A 19,035-nucleotide genomic window follows, 5' to 3' on the forward strand; every position below is an offset into this window, starting at 1 on the left:
ATTTTATGCACTTGCATGTAGTTATAACATCTGATACGATTTTGATTCTCTTTCTTAAACTATCATATCTGTGTCATTGATTTGGCCAGTATTGGTTGCAATGAAGGTAAAAAGTTACAGTATTTTTTGTGATAATTATTTTGAAATGTAATATTCTCGTTCGAAACTTTCCGCAGAACCCAACATTCGTCATTACGTTTACTCTCAAAACTATTTTGAAATGAAATATGTGTCCATGTATTTTTTCAAACGAACATAATAAATCATATATGTTTATTTATAACAGAGTTCATCATATTCAGCTTGTCCATAAAGTGCAGTCGAGTGTTTGACTGTTGCCATGGTTACGTGCGTCGCGTATTTACAAACAGGGGTGACACGCAGTAGGAAATGCACTGCAATTGATGAGTAATTAGAGACACACCTGTTTATTCTAAGCTGATTATTATGGTAGGTCTAACCTTTCATTTTTTTCTTTTCATATTCAATGATTGAAATAATAATCTGAATAGTTTTATATCCATGTTCAAAATGTAACTTATTTTTGAAAAGTTGTGGAAGTCTAAAGGAAAATCTTAGTTACTTGCTTACTTGGATTTACTTGGAGATGTCTAGAAGACCTCTTCACAGCCACGGCGATCCGCCACTGTTACCATTCCTGGCGTCCAATTCCTTTAAGGCCACCTGGTCTGGTATGGTGTTTGTTAATTGCTGACAATCATTTAGCAGTGTTAGTGTAGTCTGGTACAGGTGTGAGGTGGTTCATCAGGTACTGCTGATAGGAACTTATCCAGTCCAGCCTTGAGTCTGTCTACTGTACAGTTGGTGATATCTCTTATATCCCTTGGGAGGGCATTAAAGATCTTTGGACCCTCATGGCTCAGGCTATTCACTAGCAGGGTTTTGATCCTTTCAGGAGCTCTAGTTGTTGTTGTTTTTCTTATTATTTTCCTCCCTGATCTTTCAGTGCTGGAAGGCTGCAGGGAATGGGGTGCTGGATTAGGTACCTTTCCTTCAATCACCTTCCACAAGTGGATGGCATGATACTGGTCTCTTCTTCGTTGTTGAGAGTAGAGCCCCAAATTTTTTAGACATTCCCAGTAGTTTAAATCCCCCATTCCTCTGATTTGCCTGGTGTAAGACTGTTGGACAGCCTCCAGCTACTGAATTTCTCCCCGTTTGTGAGGGGACCACAGCTGGCTACAGTAGTCTAAGAGTGGCTGTGTCAAGGTGTTCCAAGGGGTCAACATTATTGTGGGTTCCTTGGTAGAGGTTCTGAGTACCCAACCTGTCATCCCTCTTGCTCTTCTCACCATTTCAGTTATGTGGTAATAAAAGGTGCAGTCTTCTCCCAGATGTACCCCCAGGCATTTGGCGGTCTGTAGTGTGCTGATTTCATGGCCTCCTTCTGTGAGTAGTTTTGTGTTAGTTTTTATTTCTTGATGTTGGCCATGTCACAGTATTTCAAACTTTTCTTCATTGAAGACCATATTATTTCTTGAGGCCCAGGCATAGACAGTATCTAGATCTCTCTGGAGGTTAGGTACATGTTCAGTACTCATGATTAGTAAGCTCAAACCGGTGTCAGCAGCAAATGAGGAGGCTAGAGCCATTCACTCCCTCATTTATGTTCCCCATATAGATCAGAAATAGGAGTGGGCCCAATACAGAGCCTTGAGGTACACCGCTGATCACTTGTGCTTTTTGTGATTTGGTCCCTCCTACCGAGACTGTCTGTAGGCGTCCTGTGAAAAATGCATGAATCCACACACCCAATTTCCCTGTGATGCCAAGGTCCTTGAGTTTGTGTAACAGTATGCCATAGTCCACCTTATTAAAGGCCTTTCCAAAACCAAGGAACACTACATTTACATTCTTCCCTTCAGTTAGGTTGTGTAGGAGCCAATCATGATGAGCTAGAAGCTTTGATAAGCAGGATCTTCCTTTTCTGAAGCCATGCTGGTTGTCATTGAATAGCTGGTTGTCAAAGGATTACAAAGGTGGAGCATGCCGACAGGAGACCTTTTGGTCCATATCTAGGTCAGATGCAAAAAAAATCATAATAATGATAAACAAATAGATGAATAAATAAAAACTATAATTATGTAAATAATAGATAAAATAAATGCATAGGTATAGTTAGATAATAAACAGGTAAATAGTAAATAATAATAAATGGACATAACTAATAATAAATGTGAATCAAGCAAATAATAATAAACAAATGGACAAATGATAACAAAATAAATAAATAATGTAAAATAAATGATAGTCATTACAGCATCTTGCTTAGGTGTTTATCTAAATGATTCTTAAAGCTTCAAAATGAGCTACATTGCACTGCCTCTGTAGGAAGTTTATTCCATTCATTAACTCTATGGTTGGCGAAGTTGTTTCTACCCACTTCCAAATTCAATCTATTTCCAAACAGTTTGAGACCATTGTTTCTTGTCAGATTCTCATTCAGTGTAAAATTTTTGTCACTTTTGATGTTGTCAATTCCCTTTAAAATCTTAAAGACCTGTATCAAGTTACCTCTGAGTCTATGCGTTTTTTAAGGAAAACAGATTCATATGTTTTAGTCAATTTTCATATGATTTATTTTTGATATTTGGAATCAGTTTTGTAGCTTGCCATTGTACTTTTTCCATTCTGTCAATGTCTTTAATGAGATTCAGTGACCATACGGAAACAGCATATTCCAAATGTGGATGAACTAACAATTTATATAGCTTGTTAATGAGAGATGGACTTTTGAAATCAAAAGATCGCACAATCAGTCCTAGAACCTTATTTGCTTTCTCAGAGGCTGAAATACACTGCGGCTTGGATGATTTCAAATCGTTACTGATAATTACACTGAGATCCTTTTCACTATCCACTTTTATTAACGAATTTCCAAATAACTTGTAATCATACTATCATTTTTACCTATGTGCATTACCTTGCATTTACTTGTGTTAAATTTCATTAACCACTTTTCAGACCATTGCTGTAATTTATCTAAATCTTCTTGAATATCTAATTGGTTTAAGTGATCACTTGCCATTCCGCACAGTTTTTTTATCATCAGCAAATTTGGAAACAATAGATTTTAGTCCATGGTCTATATCATTTACATATACTATTAAAAGAAGTGGCCAGAGAACGGAACCTTGTGGAACTCCACTTGTAACATTTTTCCATCCAGAAGTTTTTCCATTTAAAACAGCTCTCTGTTTTTTATCATTCAACCAATTACTAGTCCAACTTAATAGGCTACCACTTATTCCGTGTAAAGCTAATTTAGTAAGTAGTCTTTCGTGGGGGACGGTATCAAAAGCTTTTGCAAAGTCTAGATATACTAAATCTATATTGTTTCTTTTGTCATAATTCAAGATAACTGTGTTGTAGAATTCGAGTAAGTTAGTCACGCAAGAACGTTTCCGTCTGAAACCATGCTGTCTATCATTTATCAAACAGTTACTTTCTAAATGATGTTTGATAGTATCTCTGATAATAGTTTCCATCATTTTTCCTACAATTGAAGTCAAACTTATAGGCCTGTAGTTATTTGGCTTCTTTTTGTCACCTTTTTTGAATATGGGAGTAACGTTACCTAGCTTCCATTCTCTTGGGACATCTCTGGATATGATTGATTTCTTGAAAATAATTCCTAATGGAACAACAATCTCATTTTTCATTTCCTTTAAGATTCTTGGATGCCAACCGTCAGGCCCTGGTGTTTTATTAACTTTGAGTTTGTCTATACACCTTTCAATTTTTTCTTTTGTTATATTTACCGTAGTAAGTTTACCGTAGACTTATCCTCCATGTACTTCACTATTCTAATCGAAAACCATAAATTAAATGATTGATTGAAACCGAGATGAGTCCCTACAAGTGTAGATAATTTATATACATCAATCAGCGCAATATAGATTCAGTGTTGTTGACTTAGATTCAGTATATAGATTCAGTAGGTGTTGACTTAGTAAAGAACATGAGCTTTGTTGTATCATGGTAAGAGCTGATAAATACTTGAAGATTCCAGATAGTGAGATATATTTTGGAGACATTTTAATGGTAAATTTTTAGAAGTGCACAACTACGCAATATAGTAATAGAAAATTAAATAATAATCTTGTAAATTATAATACATCAACATAATATACATTATTCTTGGTGGAAATCAATAATAGAAACAGTTGCTAAAAGCTATTAACAAACAAACATAGCTGCTTTGACTACTTGAGATGCCATGTTTGTTTTGTTAGAGCTGGAGGTCGAAGAAATTAAAGTATGCTATATTCGTATATTCTAACCCAACCTAACTTACCTAACCTAACCTTCCTACCTAACCTAACCAAACCTGCCTACCTAACCTAACCTGCATTTAGTTATGTACCTATAATTCTAGAGGTCATCAGGCCATTGGCGTCTCTGACCTCCGAATTTATCACAACAAAGATGACATCTAAAGGAGTCTACACAATTTTGTTTATAGCTTTTAGCATCTGTTTCTATCATTTATTTCTGCCAAGAATAATGTATATTATGTTGATGTATTATGATTTATAAAATTATTATTTAATTTTCTTTTATCGCATAGCTGTGCAATTCTAAAAAAAATACCAAAGTTTCTGACTGCCATTTCTCCAAAATATATCTGTTCAATTCAGGCAACTAGATGTTATTTAGAATGCACATGAGGAACTTTGTTAGTACTCCATAAAATTGTTTGACGGCTGTAAAAAGAAAATCCACACGAGTCAAATTGAAGTATAGAAGACAAATGAGTGGAAGAGCGGTGAGCTAAACACAGAGAACAGTTGGAGTTTTATTCACTGACATTTCATCCTTATCAGGACATTCTCAAAGCACATGCAATCTCAGAAAATGAACAGCTTATATAATTCATTCTTGCCGTGTTCTTCTCCCTCCATTGAAAACAGATGAGGGTATGGAGGGAGGGGAACACAGCAAGGATGAATTATATAAGCTGTTCATTTTCTGAGATTGTATGTACTTTGAGAATATCCTGGTAAGGATGAAACATCAGTGAATAGAACTCCAACTGTTCTGTGTTTAGCTCACCACCCTTCCAGAAGTTAAATTGCCATTGTTTAAAGGTTGATCTATTTTTATAACTATTTTAGTCTTTCACATTTTTCTTTTCATGTTTATTGACTAAAATAAAGCTGGGTAATTTTATTTCTCTTCCAACCATTTTCAAAATGTGAACCTTCTCACTTTCATGTGGTGGTGGAGCTCCAAAGAGCCAAGACTAGGTGTCTGGACTGGGTTGAAAATCTCAATCAGCTTTAGCTATATTTCCTCCACCCTTGCACCTAAGGAGAGCAAGCAACCAGTGACTGCTCCCCTCCTACAACAATGAGCAGGTGACATAGAAACTGTTTCTCACTAAAACAGCACAAACAACAATCAATTTCTTTCCAAAGAGATCTATGAGAGGGACCAAGTGTTGTGAGTTTCCTGTCAGTGAGAGGTGAGGCCACAATTATTATTATTTATAATGAAATGTATTCAATCCTACAATTTCAGGTTCAGAACTGGTAAAGGCTTTGAGAAGTGAAGAATGCTATGCAGTGAACATTAAGTTCAGGAATATTTGTAATGATGGACTTCATATGGTGGTACAAATATAATGTATATGGTGTTGGTAACCATAGTTGAAAGTTGACTTGCTATGACAAAGTATTGATCAGGTAATTTCTTATTAATTTCACTGTTCAATATCATGCATGAAGACTACTGAATTCTTATATAGATAAATAGTAACTGAAGATACATGAGAAATTGTTTTACATCACTTACTATAGACTTATGGATCATAAACCATAGTGTATTAGATATATATATACAGTATTTGAAACTTTATCATTTGGTTGATCTTGGATGCATTGACTTTGTATATAAATAAAGAAATCTACATCTGGTTCACATGCAGTTGACAGATTGTGTAGCAAAATGAAGGGCAAATTTATTAAAGATGAGGACTCTGGGTCTGACTGGGACAGTATGTCAGAGATGGAAGTTCTTCCAAAGCAAAGCACTTCACATATGACTCATAAAGGTAAGCATTTTGTAAATGTCACAGAAATTAATGACCTACTTGTTTTCATTCATTTGGTTATTTTTTAATTTACTTTTTAATATATGTTTGTATATGTATGTGGTGACAGCAGATTAAACTCTCCCACCAGTGAGTTGGACCAAGGGCATGGTTAATTAAATTCTACACTAAAAGGCCCTCTATAATGGTAACCATCCTAGCCCCCTGATAGGGGGGAGTTTGTGATGTTAAACCAAATCATCATCAAATTTATGTAATACCATTTTATGGTAATGCAAAAGAAGTTACAATAACTGAACAGTCCTAAAGTTTTGGGAAACATAAGCATTTGATTATTGATTCATAAGCATATTTTCTACAAAATTTAGAAGCCCAAGAAATTTCTAAGTGAATATTTATTCAATAGGATTATGATAGGAAGAGTTAAGGATGTACATGTGCTAAGGGGAGAGGGTGGGAGAATATCAGATCATTTTTTGGTGGAAGGTAAGTTGAGAGTGGAGGATAGATGGAGAAAGAGGAAAGGGACAAAAGGTAGGGAGGTGCTTAGAGTGAACTCTTTAAATGAAAAGGAAAAGGAGAAGGAATACAAGAAGAAGCTGAAGGAGGAGTGGGAGGGAGTGAAGGATAGAGTAGAGCTAGGTGTGGAGGAGGAATGGGGATGGTTCAAGGAGGAAGTCACAAAGTGTGCAAAGGTGGTGTGTGGAACAAGAAGGACAGGAGGAAATAGAAGGAAGGGTAGTGAATGGTGGGATGAGGAAACAAAGAAGGTTGTAGAAGAGAAGAAGCGAGCTTTCATAGTTTGGTTACAAAATAGGAAGAGGGAGTCATATGAGAGGTACAAAGAAAAGAAAAGAGAAGTAAAGCAAAAGGTAAAGGAGGCAAAGAGGAGAGCAGATGTGAAATGGGGTAAGATTATGACAGAAAATATTGAAAGTAATAAAAAGATGTTTTGGAAAGAAATTAAGAGAGGAAGAGGAGGTGAATCAAATAGAGAAGAAAAGGTAAAAGGTGCAGATAGAGAGATGATAATGGAAGAGAAGGCAGTAAGGGGAAGATGGGCAGAATATTTTAGGGAGTTGCTAAATGTGAGGAGGATAGAGAGGGAAAGATAGCAGCAGTGGGAAATGCTAAGAAAATGACCGTGATGAGCGAGGAAAATGGAGAAATAAGGAAGGATGAAGTGAAGGCAGTTGTTAAGATGATGAAAGCAGGTAAGGCACCTGGTCTGGATGGATGCCATGCAGAATGTCTAAAAAAAAAGGAGGTACAGTGATGGTGGACTGGCTGGTGAGGTTATTTAATGTTTGCTGGAGAGAGGGTAGAGTGCCGAAGGACTGGAGGAATGCCTGTATAGTTCCACTTTACAAGGGAAAAGGGGACAAGTGTGAATGTAGTAGTTTCAGAGGGATTAGCTTGTTAAGTGTAGTTGGGAAGGCTTATGGGAGGACCTTGATTGAGAGGATTAGGAGGGGAACAGAGGGAGTAATTGGTGAGGAACAGTGTGGATTTAGGATGGATAGAGGTTGTGTAGATAAGATTTTTGTGGTAAGACAGATATGTGAGAAAGCTATAGGAAAGGGGAAGGATGTTTATTAGGCTTTTATGGATCTGGCAAAGGCTTATGACAGGGTAGACAGAAGGGCACTGTGGGAGGTTTTGCGGATTTACGGGATAGGAGGAAAGCTTCTAGGAGCTGTCAAGAGTTTTTATGAGAGCAGTAGAGCTTGTGTCAGGATTAGAAATGGAGAGAGTGAATGGTTTGAGGTAAAGGTGGGACTTCGTCAAGGATGCATTATGTCGCCCTGGCTGTTCTACTTATACATGGATGGGGTGGTGCGAGAGGTAAATGCAAGGGTAGTGTTTCAGGGATTGGAGATGATTAAAGAAAATGGAGAAAAGTGGGAGGTGAGCCAGCTGTTGTTTACAGACGACACTGCGCTTGTGGCAGGATCAGAGGAGGGATTGAGGAAGTTGGTGACAGAGTTTGGGAGAGTTTGTGATAGAAGAAAGCTGAAGATAAATGTAGGTAAAAGTAAGGTGATGAGATGTACAAGGGGTGAAAGTGGCAGTAGACTGGAAGTGAGCATTAAGGGAGAGCGACTGGAGGAAGTAGATAGTTTTAGATACTTGGGTGCAAATGTGGCAGGAAAAGGTGGAGTGAAGGTAGAGGTAGAATGTAGATTGAGAGAAGTAAGTAAATGCCTTGGTGGATTAAAAAGTGTAATGAGGAATAGACATTTGAGAATGGATGCTAAGAGGAGACTGTATTTTACCTTTTTACCTAGTTGTATTTACCTAGTTGTATTTTGCGGGAAGGGGAGCTATGCTCGTGTTGTCCCGCCTTTGTATCTTGCAGTGTCTAGTTTGTTTTTAAACTCATGAATGGTTTTTGCGCATACTATTTCATTGTCCAGTTTGTTCCAAGTGTCCAAAACTCTATGAGGAAAACTGTTTTTCTTCAGTTCTCTTCTATAGCTATGTTTTTTTATTTTCTTTCCATGTCCTCTTGTGTTTCTTTTGTCCCAGTTAAGTAAGTTCTCACTATCGAGTACCTCTGTGCCTTTCATGATTCTGTAGATGGTCAATAGGTCACCTCTCTCTCTTCTTTGCTCCAGTGTCGGTAACTCCAGTTTAGCCAATCTCTCTTCGTATGATAGGTTTGCAAGTGCAGGTGCCATTTTTGTAGCTGCTCTTTGGATTCTTTCTATTTTCTTTATATTCTTTTTGGTACTGGGGGACCACAATGTCGCTGCATACTCTAATCTAGGCCTTATCAATGTAACCAATATTTTTTTCATCATGTCTTCGTCCAAGTATGTAAACGCCACTTTTATTGATCTTAGCAAATTGTAAGTCTCCCCGACAATTTTGTTAATCTGTATATCATAGGACAAGTCGTTCGTGATAATTACTCCCAAATCTTTTTCGGATCCTACTTTCTTTACTTCTTTGGTTCCAATTGTATATTTTCCTGATATTCTGTTTTTGCTTTTTCCAAACTCCATTATGCTACACTTCTTAGTATTAAAGTCCACTTCCCATTTCTGACTCCAGTTCCATACCCTATTTAGGTCTTCTTGCAGTGCTTCACAGTCCTCATCAGTTTCTATTTTCCTTAGCAGTTTGGCGTCATCGGCAAAGAAGCTCATGTAGCAGTTCACGTCCTCATCCATGTCATTCATATAGATAGCAAACATTATTGGTGCCAGCACAGATCCTTGCGGTACTCCACTGATCACCTCTTTCCAGTCTGAATATTTTTCTCTGAGCACTACTCTCATCTTTCTACCAGTCAGAAAGTCCTCTATCCAGTTTAGTAGGTTTCCCTGTATTCCTCCTATGTGTTCCAGTTTTTTTAGTAGTTTTCTGTGTGGTACTTTGTCAAAGGCTTTTTGCAAGTCTAGGAATGCACAATCAGCCCATCCATTTCTTTCTTGCACTATGTCTATTAGTCTTGAGTAAAAGCATATTAAGTTTGTGGAGCATGATCTTCCTTGTCTGAATCCGAATTGTCTTGGGTTTAATATGTCATTGTCTTCCAGATGTTTTACCCATCTATTCTTGATTATTTTCTCACAAATTTTGGCAATGGTGCTTGTTAGTGATACTGGCCTATAGTTGGTGGGTTCTTCTTTGTTTCCTCCTTTGTGTATTGGTACAATGTTAGCGTTTTTCCAGTCCTCGGGTATCTTTCCTTCTTTGAGTGAGCTGTTTATTAAGATGTGTATTTTGTCTGTTAGTTCTTCTTTGCACTCCTTTAGAATCCAATTTGCAATACCGTCCGGGCCATGTGATTTTCTGACATCCAGCCTTGATAAATGTTCTGATATTTCCTTTAGTGATGCTGTAAACTCATTCATGAGGGGAGATTTCTTGTTTTTGTCTATGTCACAATTCGGTATTTTCTCTCTGGTGAAAACAGATTTAAAGTGATTGTTCATGACTTCGGCCATCTCTAAATCTTCTGTGTATTCTATGTTTCCTTGGCATAGTTTCACCAATTCCTGTTTGTTTTTAAGTTTACCATTCACATACCGATAGAATAGTTTGGGTTGCTCTTTGCATTTGTCTATAATATCCTTCTCATGGTTCCTTTTCTCCTCTCTTCTCACATTAACATACTCATTTCTATAGTATGAAGGAGTGATTGTGCCAACAGCACTGTATGGGGCAGAAACATGGAACATAAGAGAGGAAGAGAGAAGGAGTTTGAATGTGTTTGAGATGAGGTGTCTGAGAAGTATGATGGGGCTTACTAGGCAAGATAGAGTGAGAAATGAGGAGGTGAGGAGGAGAACAGGGGTGGAAAGGGAGTTGGGAGATAGGGTTGATGAAAGAGTATTAGGATGGTTTGGACACATGGAAAGAATGAGTGAAGAAAGACTAGTAAAAGAGGTATGGAAGGCAGATGTGGAGGGAGTGAACATGAGGGGACGTCCTAGGATGAGGTGGATGGATGGGGTGAAGGGGGCTTTGAGGAAGAGGGGAATGTCTGTTGAGGAAGGACGGGAGAGGGCAGAAGACGGGTGAATGGAGAATGGTTGTATATGAATGATGTTGTGATGCATGAGGTGGAATGGGCGGGGGGATGGTGGGTGAGGTAGTATGTGTGAGCAAAATTTGATGCAGCCCAAAGGGATTTCTCCCTGTCTTCCCCTTCTATGCAAGAGGGGGGGGGTTGACAATTTAATGAAGCGGCCTTGCTGTGGATGTGCTGTGTCTTGCGACACTGCTTCTGACCCAGAGCAGTGGACAAGGTGCAGGGATGACCCGTCATCCAGGAGGTGCTAAGATGAGAGGGAGGGTGGAGGTGTGTGGAGTGTATTCAGGGATGGAATGGGGGGGGAATGATTTTTGTTCCTATTCCTTTTTGGCTACCTCCCTTGTAAGGGGGAAAAAGCCTTGGTATATGTATGTATGTACTTGAGAATCCCAAAAAAGTGGAAGAAGAAGTGTTTGCATTTTATTTTTCTTGCAGAAATGCCTGCAGCAGCCCCGAGGAAAAACATATCAATGACTTTTGTTGACAAAAATATGGATGAAGAGCAGACCACTCTGAAGAAACAAAATGAAGAAAATCCTCCATATGATTTCAAGTATGTTTTAAATCTTATTTACTTAATTTACAATTTTATTTGTTGTATTGCCATTCTAGGGCAGTGGGCGAGATGCAGGGATGACCTGTCATCCAGGAGGAGCCATTATAAGAGGGAGGGAGGTGGGTGAATGGGAGTGGGTATGTGGGGAGGGAATGGATTTTATCCTCTTTTTTTTTTTTTTTTTTTTTTTTTTTTGCTACCTCCCTTGTAAGAGGGAAAAAGCCATTGGTATATGTATTTATGTATTGCCAATTTTTTCTCTTTTTAACAAAAAGTGAGTCTGCCCATTCCCACCTTTCATACATACTTAATATGTGTGAATGCTGGTGTCATTGTTTTATCAACAAATCTACTCATTCAACACCTGTTCAAGCTCAGGTGTAACCTGATGTTTGTTCCACATATTTATTGACAGTATTAGTGTAGTTGTGTAGATTGTATGAGAGTCTTTTTGTCATATTTAAACTTTGCCTTCCCTTTCTCTTATTTGGCTCCCACAATCAGTTGATCCATTGTTTCACTTCTTACAAACAGGAGACCCCACAGGCCCTAGGAAACTAGCCACGGTCCCTGAGTCAGCCCATAACTCGCAGATAAAAGGGAAAATGGGTGATGGATGGATGTGAGATGGGTCCCTTGGCTGGCTACTTCCCCTAAGGGGGAAGGAGCCACTAGCTGTATAGTTAGACAGTCTAAAAGGAGTGAGTTTAGGATATTATAGTTACAGGTACTCTGTGTCTTCTGTGTAGTGGATGCACATGGAGCAATTGATGTCTGTTTCCTGGCCAGTTGTGTGTTAATACTCTTTTTAATATTGGGTGCTGACCTGAAGGCACAATGGATTACCTATTACTTCTAGACAATTCTACAAATTTCTTAACTGAGTAAGCTATGGACTGAACCATTGGATGTGGGTGATTGTCTGAAGGACTGCAGGTCACCTGCAGCAGAAGACAATGGTATTTAATTGACTGACTTGTTGTTCACATTCATAAGCTTTTGAAAATGTAGCAGATGGAAAGAAAGATTATGTTTCTTAACCCCTTTGGGATGCAGGGGGAAGTGTTGACTTCTTGTCATCTTTGAGAGGAAACATTTCTCAGATTTTCTTTCTGGGAGTCTGTAGCATTATTTTAACAGTGAACTGTTACATGTACTCATCTCTTTATATACCCCCATCCCCCACCCACTCCCCCTCATGCATCACAGCATCATCCATACACAACCCATCCTCTCCCATCCTTCCTCAACAGACATTCCCCTCTTTCCCAATGCCCCTTTTACCCCATCCATCCTTCTCATCCTAGGTTGCCCCCTTAGGTTCACTCCTTCCACCTCTGCCTTCCACACCTCTTTTACTAATCATTCTTCACTCATTCTTTCCATGTGTCCAAGCCATCCCAAATACTCTTTCACCAACTCCTTTACCATTCCCATTCTCCTTCTTAACTCCTCATTTCTCACTCTATCCAGCCTAGTAACCCCTATCATATTTCTCAGGCACCTCATCTCAAACACATTCAAACTCCTCCTCTCTTCCTCTTTTATGTTCCATGTTTCTGCCCCATACAGTGCTGTTGGCACAATCACTCCTTCATACAATCTCCTCTTAGCATCCATTCCCAAAAGTCTATTTCTCATTACACTTTTTAATCCCCCAAGGCATTTACTTGCTTCTCTCAATCTACATTCTACCTCCACCTTCATTCCTCCCTTTCCTGCCACATTCGCACCCAAGTATCTAAAACTATCCACTTCCTCCAGTCTCTCTCCCTTAATACTCACTTCCAGTCTACTGCCACTTTCTCCCCTTGTACATCTCATCATCTTACTTTTACCCACATTCATTTTCAACTTCCTTCTTTCACACACCTTCTCAAACTGACACTAACTTCCTCAATCCTTCCTCTAATCCTGCTACAAACACAGTGTCCTCAACAAACAACAGCTGGATTATCTCCCACTTTTCTTCATTTTCTTTAAATGTCTCCAGTCCCTGACCCACTACCCTTGACTTTACCTCTCGCACCACCCCATCCATGTATAAGTTGAACAGCCAGGGTGACATAACACATCCCTAACAAAGTCCCACCTTTACCTCAAACCATTCACTCTCTCCATTTCTAATCCTAACACAAGCTCTACAACTCTCATAAAAACATTTGTCTACTCTTGAAAGCTTTCCTCCCATCCCATATATCGCTTGTTTGCGAAAACGTCGTCATAACTCAAAATATCGAATTTTTCAGGAGAGGCATTTTAAAGTTTCAAAACGCTCTCAATATTATAAAAAGCCCTCAAACACCATAGGTGGAACATTTTTTGGAGCATCAAATACGCCTCTAAAGTTTATAGAAGTTGAAACAATCATAATCTTTACTAAGTCTAAAATATTTGTTGGAACAAGTTGGAACATGTAAGGTTATGTCGTTGGGACATTTAGCACTCCCTAGCGGTCAATTTTTGAGCTACAGATATGACACTGATACCAAAAAAATCCGTGTTTGAAGATGAATATGTCTGTATAGATAACTCAAAAATTCAGTTTTTTGAGTTATGACGACGTTTTCGCAAACAAGCGATATCTGCAATACCTCCCACAGTGCCTTCCTGTCTACCCTGTCATAAGCCTTTTCCAAATCCATAAAAGCCCAAAATATATCCTTACCTTTTCCTATAGCTTTCTCACATATCTGTCTTACCACAAAAATCTGATCTACATAACCCCTACCTGTACTAAACCCACACTGTTCCTCACCAATTACTCCCTCTGTTCCTCTCCTAATCCTCTCAATCAAGACCCTCCCATAAGCCTTCCCAACTACACTTAATCTGATCCCTCTGAAAATATACACTCACACTTGTCCCCTTTTCCCATGTAAAGTGGAACTATACAGGTACTCCTCCAGTCCTCCAACACTCTATCCTCTCTTAAACACACATTAAATAATCTCACCAGCCAGTACACCATCACTGTATCTCCTTATTTCAGACATTCTGCATGACATCCATCCAACCCATGTGCCTTACCTGCTCTCATCTTAACAACTGCCTTCACTTCATCTTTCCTTATTTCTCCTCCATTTTCCTCACTCATCACGGTCATTTTCTTTGCATTTCCCACTGCAACTACCTTTCCCTCCCTATCCTCCTTCACATTTAGCAACTCCCTAAAATACTCTGCCCACCTTCCTCTCACTGCCTTCTCTTCCATTATCATCTCTCCATCTGCACATTTTACCTTTTCTCTACTTGATTCGCCTCCTTTTCCTCTTAATTTCTTTCCAAAACATCTTTTTATTACTTTAAAAAATTTCTGTCATACTCTTACCCCATTTCACATCTGCTCTCCTCTTTTCCTCCTTTATCTTATGCTTTGCTTCTCTTTTCTTTTCTTTGCACCTCTCATATGATTCCCTCATCCTAATTTGTAACCAGCCTATGAAAGCTTGCTTCTTCTCTTCTACACCCTTCTTCACTACCCTTCCTTCTATTTCCTCCCATCCTCCTTGATCTTTGCACACCTTATAACTCCTTCCTTGAACCATCCCCATTCCTCCTCCACTCCTAGTTCTATTTTATCTTTCACTCCCTCCCACCCCTCTCTCAGCTTCTTATACTTCTTTTCTTTTCTCATTTAAGCAGTTCATTCTAAGTACCTCCCTACCTTCTGTCCTTCTCTTTCTCCACCTATTCTCCACTCTCAACTTACCTTCCACCAGAAAATAGTCTGATATTCCCCCACTCTCTCCCCTTAAAACATGTACATCCTTAACTCTTCCTACTATACTCCTGATTATCACTATATAGCCCATTAACGCTCTATCTACCACCCTTCCATCCATCACCCCCTCCCATGTGTACTTATGCTTGACTTTCTTACTAAACACTGTATTTGCTATCATCAACTCTCTAGATACATCACCATCAACTCCCCTACAGTTTTTCCTGGAAATCCACACTTCCCAACCACTTTGTCTATTGGTTCATTTTCCACCCTAGCATTAAGGTCTCCCAATACCACTACATTGACATTTTTCCCTAATCTCTCGATGTACCCCTTTTTTCTACACTCTTCTCACTACCAGGCCCATATATACTTACAAAAACCCACATCTCCCTTCCCAGTTTCACCTTCATCCACATTAACCTTGAAGAAACCTCCTTCCACTCTACTGCACACTTACCTATCTCTTCACTTACTAGCATAGTCACCCCTTCTCTCCCTCGTTCTCTCTTCACTCCTGAGAACCTCCCAACTACACTCCCAAACTCACGCTTGCCCCTCCCTCTCAACCTAGTTTCACTCAAAGCCAACACATCTTTCTTCTCACAAAGATACTGCCTATCTCTTCCCTTTTATTCTCATCTGTACCACATCCGTGCACATTAAAAGATCCAAACCTTTGGGTACTGGTTGGAAAACTCCTAGACCCTCTTATGTCTTTACTTTTTTTTAGGAATGTCCCCTTTGGGGCTACAGGGAGAAGGATTCCTAGTCCTATCCCTGTCCCATTTTTTTGTTGCCTCATATGACTCAAGTGGGAAGACTTGATGGCAGTATTCTTTTCCCCCACCAAAGGGTTCTACTAAAAATATATATATATTTGTCACTTTCTCTTTTGTGTGTATTTACCTAGTTATATTTTACAGGAAGGGGAGCTATGCTCATGGTGTCCCGTCTCCTGATCTCATTTTGTCTAGCCTGTTCTTAAATTCGTGTATTGTTTATGCACACACCACATTTTCATCCAACTTGTTCCATATGTCTATTATCCTGTGGGGAAAGCTGTTCTTTTTCAGGTCTCTTCTATTATTGTCTTTTTTTTTTTTTTTCTTTCTGTTTCCTTTTGTATTTCTTCCATCCCATTTTATTAGATCCTCTCTATCAATAATTTCCATGCCTTTCATGATTCTATAAATAGTTGTCAAGTCTCCTTTCTCTCTTCTTTGTTCCAATGGCTGTAGCTCAAGTTTTGTCAGCCTTTCCTCATATGCTAATTCTGATAGCATTGGTGCCAACTTTGTAATTGCTCTTTGTATTCTTTCAAGTTTTGTTATATATTTTTTTTGTACTTGGTGACCATGTCGTCGCAGCATACTCTAATTTTGGTGTTATCAAAGTGACTAGTATTTTCTTCACCATTTCTTCATCCAAGTATGTACATGCCACTTTGATTGATCTTATTAAATTATAAGTTTCCCCAAAAATTTTGTTTATATGTTTCTCAGGGCACATATTATTCATAATAATGACTCCTAGGTCCTTCTCGTTTTCCACTTTTATAATTTCTTCCTCTCCCAATGTGTATGATCCCACTATTCTTTTTTTGCTTCTTCCAAATTCCATTATACTACACTTCTTAATGTTGAATTCCATCTCCCACTTCCTACTCCATTCCCATACTTTATTGAGATCACTATCCAGTGACTTACAATCTTCTTTGGTGTTCACTTTTTTCAACATTTTTGCATCATCTGCAAAGAAGCTCATATAACTTTCAGTTCCTTCATCCATATCATTAATATATATATATATATATATATGTATGTATATATATATATATATATATATATATATATATATATATATATTTATATATATATATATAACACTATTGGGGCCAAAACCATTCCTACTAATCACCTCATCCCAATTGGAATTTTTGTCTCTTATCACCACTCTCATTTTCCTTTCATGCAAAAAGTCTTCCATCCACTCAAGTAGTTTGCCCTGTATTCCTCCTGCAGTTTCTAATTTCTTATGTGGCACCTTATCAAAAGCTTTTTTCAGTTCTAGAAATGCACAATCAGCCCATCCATCTCTTTCTTGTATTATATCTATTAGTCTTGAATAGAAATACATCAAGTTTGTGATGCATGATCATCCTTGTCTAAATCCAAATTGCCTTGGATTTAGTACGTTGTTTTTTCCAAATGCCTTACCAATCTAATTTTGATAATTCTTTCACAAATTTTAGCTACTGTACTTGTAAGAGAGACTGGTCTATAGTTAATAGGGTCTTCCCCTTTATATATTGGTACTATATTTGCTCTTTTCCAATCTTCTGGAACTTTTCCTTCTTTCAATGAACTGTTTATTAGACTATGTATTTTGTCTGTTAGTTTGTTCCTGCATTCTTTCAAAATCCAGTTTGCCATTTCATCTGGACCATGCGATTTTCTGACATCGAGGTTACTCAACTAATTCATTATTTCTTTCCTTGTTACTTCTATCTCTTTCATAGGGGGGACTTTCTCCTCCCACTTGACATCTCTAAGTTGTATGTTCTCCCTTGTAAACACTGATTTAAAATGCTTGTTCATAATTTCTCTCATTTCTATTTCCTCTGTGTATTCAATTCCTCGTTGTCATAGTTTCACTAATTCTTGTTTGTTTTTCAGTTTGTTGTTTACAAATCTATAATATAGTTTTGGTTGATCTTTACATTTTTCTGTGACATCTTTTTCGTATTTTCTCTTTTCTTCTCTGCGCACTTGTACATATTGATTTCTATAACTAGTATATATTTTCCATTTTCAGGTCTTATGTCTTTTTTCCATTTTATCCAAGCTTTTAACTCACTACATCTTTTGTTGTACCAACACTTTACATACCCTTTTTCTTGTTTTTGTCTTGGAATATTCTTTTCCACTCCTTTATAGATTTAAATGAGTGCATAGAGGGTTTAGGAAGAAATGTCAATGTAATAGTACTGGGAGACCTTAATGCTAGGGTAGGAAATGGTCCAATCGATGGAGTGGTTGGGAAGTGTGGAGTTCCAGGAAAGAATCATAGTGGAGAGTTGATGGTGGAAATGTGTCTAGAAAGAGAGTTGATGATAGCAAATACAGTGTTTCGGAAGAAAGTTAAGCATAAGTACACATGGGAGAGGATGGTGGAGGGAAGGGTGGTAGATAGAGCGCTAATGGATTATGTAGTGGTAAATAGGATTATGATAGGAAGAGTTAAGGATGTACATGTGCTAAGGGGAGAGGGTGGGGGAATATCAGATCATTTTTTGGTGGAAGGTAAGCTGAGAGTGGAGGATAGATGGAGAAAGAGGAAAGGGACAAAAGGTAGGGAGGTTGTTAGAGTGAACTCCTTGAATGAAAAGAAAAAGGAGAAGGAGTACGAAAAGAAGCTGAAGGAGGAGTGGGAGAGAGTAAAGGATGGAGCAGAGATGGGTGTGGAGGAGGAATGGGGATGGTTCAAGGAGGGAGTCTTAAAGTGTGCAAGGATGGTGTGTGGAACAAGAAGGACAGGGGGAAATAGAAGAAAGGGTAGTGAATGGTGGGATGAGGAAACAAAGAAGGTTGTAGAAGAGAAGAAGCGAGCATTCACAGATTGGTTACAAAAGAGGACGGGGGAGTCATATGAGACGTACAAAGAAAAGAAAAGAGAAGTAAAGCAAAAGGTAAAGGAGGCAAAGAGGAGAGCAGATGTGAAATGGGGTAGGAGTATGACAGAAAATTTTGAAAGTAATAAAAAGATGTTTTGGAAAGAAATAAAGAGAGGAAGAGGAGGCGAATCAAGTAGAGAAGAAAAGGTAAAAGGTACAGATGGAGAGATGATAATGGAAGAGATGGCAGTAAGGGGAAGATGGGCAGAATATTTTAGGGAGTTGCTAAATGTGAAGGAGGATAGGGAAGGAAAGATAGCTGCAGTGGGAAATGCGAAGAAAATGAGAGGGATGAGTGAGGAGAATGGAGGAGAAATAAGGAAGGATGAGGTGAAGGCAGTTGTAAAGATGATGAAAGCAGGTAAGGCACCTGGTCTGGATGGATGTCATGCAGAATGTCTGAAAAAGGGAGGTTCAGTGATGGTGGACTGGTTGGTGAGATTATTTAATGTTT

General features: G+C 38.5%; 1 protein-coding gene across 6 annotated transcripts in view; it reads left to right on the forward strand.

Moving 5' to 3' along the window:
- Nucleotides 1-339: 339 nt before the first annotated feature.
- LOC143019500 (uncharacterized) overlaps nucleotides 340-19,035 on the forward strand; it is an 81,320-nt gene continuing 62,624 nt past the window's right edge. For 5 of the 6 annotated variants that reach the window (XM_076175146.1, XM_076175149.1, XM_076175150.1 and 2 more), the window contains exons 1-5: nucleotides 340-450; nucleotides 1,322-1,410; nucleotides 5,545-5,708; nucleotides 5,951-6,076; nucleotides 11,058-11,175. In XM_076175146.1, coding sequence (XP_076031261.1) covers nucleotides 5,971-6,076; nucleotides 11,058-11,175 — 224 coding nt within the window. In that variant the 5' untranslated portion in view covers nucleotides 340-450; nucleotides 1,322-1,410; nucleotides 5,545-5,708; nucleotides 5,951-5,970. The remainder of the gene's footprint in view (nucleotides 451-1,321; nucleotides 1,411-5,544; nucleotides 5,709-5,950; nucleotides 6,077-11,057; nucleotides 11,176-19,035) is intronic. The other variant, XM_076175147.1, reaches the window with a different exon arrangement.

This window comes from Oratosquilla oratoria, chromosome 37, assembly GCF_046742065.1.
Source record: "Oratosquilla oratoria isolate Oo_2021 chromosome 37, ASM4674206v1, whole genome shotgun sequence".
NCBI lineage: Eukaryota > Metazoa > Arthropoda > Malacostraca > Stomatopoda > Squillidae > Oratosquilla > Oratosquilla oratoria.